The sequence below is a fragment of the Pyrus communis genome, chromosome 11 (assembly GCF_963583255.1).
Source record: "Pyrus communis chromosome 11, drPyrComm1.1, whole genome shotgun sequence".
Lineage (NCBI taxonomy): Eukaryota > Viridiplantae > Streptophyta > Magnoliopsida > Rosales > Rosaceae > Pyrus > Pyrus communis.
This window is the reverse complement of record NC_084813.1, coordinates 24,680,766-24,684,184: the sequence shown is the minus strand read 5'-3', so window position 1 is coordinate 24,684,184 and position 3,419 is coordinate 24,680,766. Positions and strand designations below refer to the sequence as shown.

Sequence of the window (3,419 nt, the reverse complement as noted above, 5' to 3'; positions counted from 1 at the left end):
TCTGACTGAGGAAGAAAAACCACTTCTCAGAAGTCCCAATTACTCTCCCGTGTAGCTCTAACCTTGAAACAATTTGATGAGTTTGTAATATATAAATACACACACACACACACACACACACACACACACACATATATATATATATATATATATATATATATATATATTGAGGATAGTGAAAGGAGATAAAAATAAAAATAAAAACTAATTGAAACCTAATCAAAAGAAAATAAAATCTTATCCCACAAAACTAGTTTTAAATTGTTGCACATAGTGTAGTAGTTTATTAAAGTTTGAATGAAACAATATCATTGACACAAAACTAAATAACAAAACGAGAAAATTTTCATCTGAACAAAATCAATTCCTCAAACAAAAGCTTTATTTACAGGTTTCATTTTCCAAATCCAGATCCTTCCTACTTGTGTAACACGTAGACAAAATTACATAAAACACAAAGCTCACTGCATTTAGTGATGCCAAAAACCAGTAGTATTTGTCAAGCCTAGCTTCACCCATGTCATCAGAGAACCAGCTCTGCCTTCCTTTGGAACTTGTAACTGCTTCAACTGTTGCAATCAAAACGGTACTCAGGTAACTTCCCACCCCAAAAACACTAGTGTACAATGCAAAGGCCATTGTTCTCATTCTTCCCGGAACTTCAGAGTAAAAAAACTCTTGCATTCCAACAACGGTGAAAATGTCTGAAATGCCCAAAAGAATGTACTGTGGCAGCAGCCAGAAGATGCTTAACGGCACCGTCTCGGATTGAGATCCCCGCATTTCCATTTCCCTGCTGATCTTGAGCCTTTTTGTTTCCACAACCGCTGCAATGGCCATTGCTATGACCGAAACGAACATTCCAATCCCCATCCGTTGCATCACGCTGATACCCTTTTCGCTACACGTAACCAGACGTGTAACCGGGATCATTATTTTGTCATACAGAGGCATCAGGAGGATTATGGAAAGTGTAATGGCACTTTGCAGAGTTGCTGGTGGAATCTTGAAGTTGCTTCCAATGTTCCTCTTCATTGTCATGCCTTGTTTGGTGAAAAATGTTGGAGGCTGTTGGAAAATCACTGCAAACATCAAAAGCATAATCCATATTGGCAGAAGCCTCAAAAGCACTTTTGCATTTTCAAGCACGTAGAAGCGGCTTTTGGGATTCTCAACCATGCTCGCTGTGCTGCTAATATTTTGATGGCAAAGCGGTTTCTCTTGAAGCCTATATAATACAAAACCAGCCAAAACTTATAGCATTAGCAGCAGAACTCATGCATGGTAATTGTAATTTGTAAGGAGATATGATTTTGACCGCACTCCCTTTTTCTGCTTATGCACTCTGTCGTATGATTCTGTCCCTTGATTTACCTTCGATTTATTCCATCCAACGACTAGAAAAAAAAGAGAGGAATGCAGGGGAAAAAATGGAGTGTGGAAATCATGTCTATAATTGTAAACTGGATTCTTAAACTTCAAAAAAAAGTGTTATGTTAGAAATTTGTTAACTTACTCTAGCTCAGTAACATTAGTTTCATTTGGTAATGTGATTCTGCATTTCATTAGCTTTAATGCAGCTGCCTTGATAGCTTGAGCTATGTTGAAAAGGGGCTTATAATCCATGGCCTGATCATTCTCTCTATATGTATAGATTCGGCTTCCACAGGAAAATACCACGACCGATATAACCATCGATATCATGGGGATGGCGAAACCTAGAATCCAACCGAAAGTGTCTTGAATGTAGGACATGAGAGTGACACCCATGAGGCTGCCACTGCAAACACCAAAATACCACCACTGAAAAAACACACTCTTTTTGTTAGATTTTTGGTCATCTTCGCTGCTAGGCAGTTCCTCTTCACTGTCCAGTTGGTCTGCTCCAAATGCTTGTAGAGATGGGTTGTAGCCACCTTGACCAACAGAAATCAAATACAGAGACCAAAACAGAAATGATGAATTGGAACTTGTTTTGTTTGCAGCAGATGATGCCCGGGTGATTGCTGTTGATGTCAATGCCACAAGCCCCTAAAAGCAAAACCATATATAAATGAGCTTATAGTTGCACCTTTCCTACGCATTAGAGCCAAAATTTCTCCTATATCAAATTGAAAGTCGAGAGGCCAAATCAGAAAAATGTTGTAAGTGTTAAAAACTGCAGTAGTTTAGAGGTTTTACCACAAAAGACCTCGATACAGTTAATAATAGTAAACTCACTAGTTATATATTATTAATAGTAAACGCACTAGTTATATATTGTATTCTATTTAATTTGCAATGTCCGACTTTATATTCTTCAACAGTACATTTTGAGGCATTGCTAATAATCTCCACTATATTCTAATGGAAAGAAGATTAGTGCACATGACTCAGACTCCATTTTAATCTATCATCAGCAACATCATGATGAAAAAATTCAAAAAAAAAAAAAAAAAAAAACATAATCTCTGGTGAGCATTTAAATTTTTAGTAAAAGAGCCATATACTAAAAACAAGTGCAGGAATTTTTTTTTTTTTTCCTATTTATTAATGATGTCCTACAATCAAGACAATTGGCCTAAATTCGCTTGAACCATTTCATAGAAGTTCGTTGATATTAAGAGCCAAATAATAAAGTAAATGTATATGTTAGTTAGCAGTGTACACACCTTTTTGCGCTCGAATTTGAATTTCGCTTTCAGTAAATTAGAGCAGATATTCCTTTGTTAAAAAAAAAGGGAAGGAAACAAAGTGAATGTGTACTTACTGCAACATAGAGGAAAGAAGATGCCAAGATGGTGGGATATCTGTCCCAGTAAGAGTCAACAAGGGGTGCAACTAAGAGTGGGAGCATGGATGTGAACCCACACCAACTGTTCACCGTCTTGGCCGCCGCAGAGTTGCTCATTTGTACCACATCGGTTAAATAAGTAACTAAATTCGATGCCACTCCTTTGTATGCAAATCTCTCCATCCCAGCAATCACTATAATTATGAATAATAAACAGACAAAAATTAACCCATCTGCCTGGTAAAACTCATCATGAAGTAATTATTGGGTCTAGGGTATGATTAATTACCTATCAGAAGAATGCAAGAGTTGCCGAGTCTTTTTCCTCCTGATCCAGCCATGATGTTCCAAAATTATATCAAAGGATGACTGCTCGTGATCCCTTTAAGATATAAGCTCCACTGCGATCCAAGCTACCAGAAAATTGAGCTATAGCCACGGAGCTCGGATTTAGGGTTTATGGGGAATTCAGAGAAGAAGGAAACCTGTAAGCCACAAGAGCTCTCCTATGAATATGTCATCATCTGGAGATCACAATATGCTGCTACTATTGTTTTCATATTCCAACCAATAAACAATAATGCAAACTTCATCATCATTGGCGATACTTTTTCATCCTTTTCCAAACACTTGTGAAAATGTTGTA

The 3,419-nt window shown here is 37.3% G+C and overlaps 1 protein-coding gene across 1 annotated transcript; it reads right to left on the bottom strand.

The window, feature by feature from the left end:
* Positions 1–373: 373 nt before the first annotated feature.
* LOC137709326 (protein NRT1/ PTR FAMILY 5.8-like) lies at positions 374–3,419 on the bottom strand. Its single transcript, XM_068448411.1, has 4 exons — positions 3,063–3,419; positions 2,750–2,967; positions 1,517–2,031; positions 374–1,228 (listed from the first exon to the last, which is right to left on the bottom strand). Exons 1-4 carry the CDS (start codon positions 3,112–3,114, stop codon positions 382–384), a joined length of 1,632 nt encoding a protein of 543 aa, XP_068304512.1. The 5' UTR covers positions 3,115–3,419; the 3' UTR covers positions 374–381.

Excerpts from the sequence above, each read along its gene's own strand:
- LOC137709326 (XM_068448411.1), bottom strand. The coding sequence starts at position 3,114 with ATGGCTGGATCAGGAGGAAAAAGACTCGGCAACTCTTGCATTCTTCTG. Across the intron at positions 2,968-3,062 it reads CTCTTGCATTCTTCTGATAG|TGATTGCTGGGATGGAGAGA; the intron begins GTAATTAATCAT and ends TCATAATTATAG. Across the intron at positions 1,229-1,516 it reads ACTAATGTTACTGAGCTAGA|GCTTCAAGAGAAACCGCTTT; the intron begins GTAAGTTAACAA and ends TGTATTATATAG.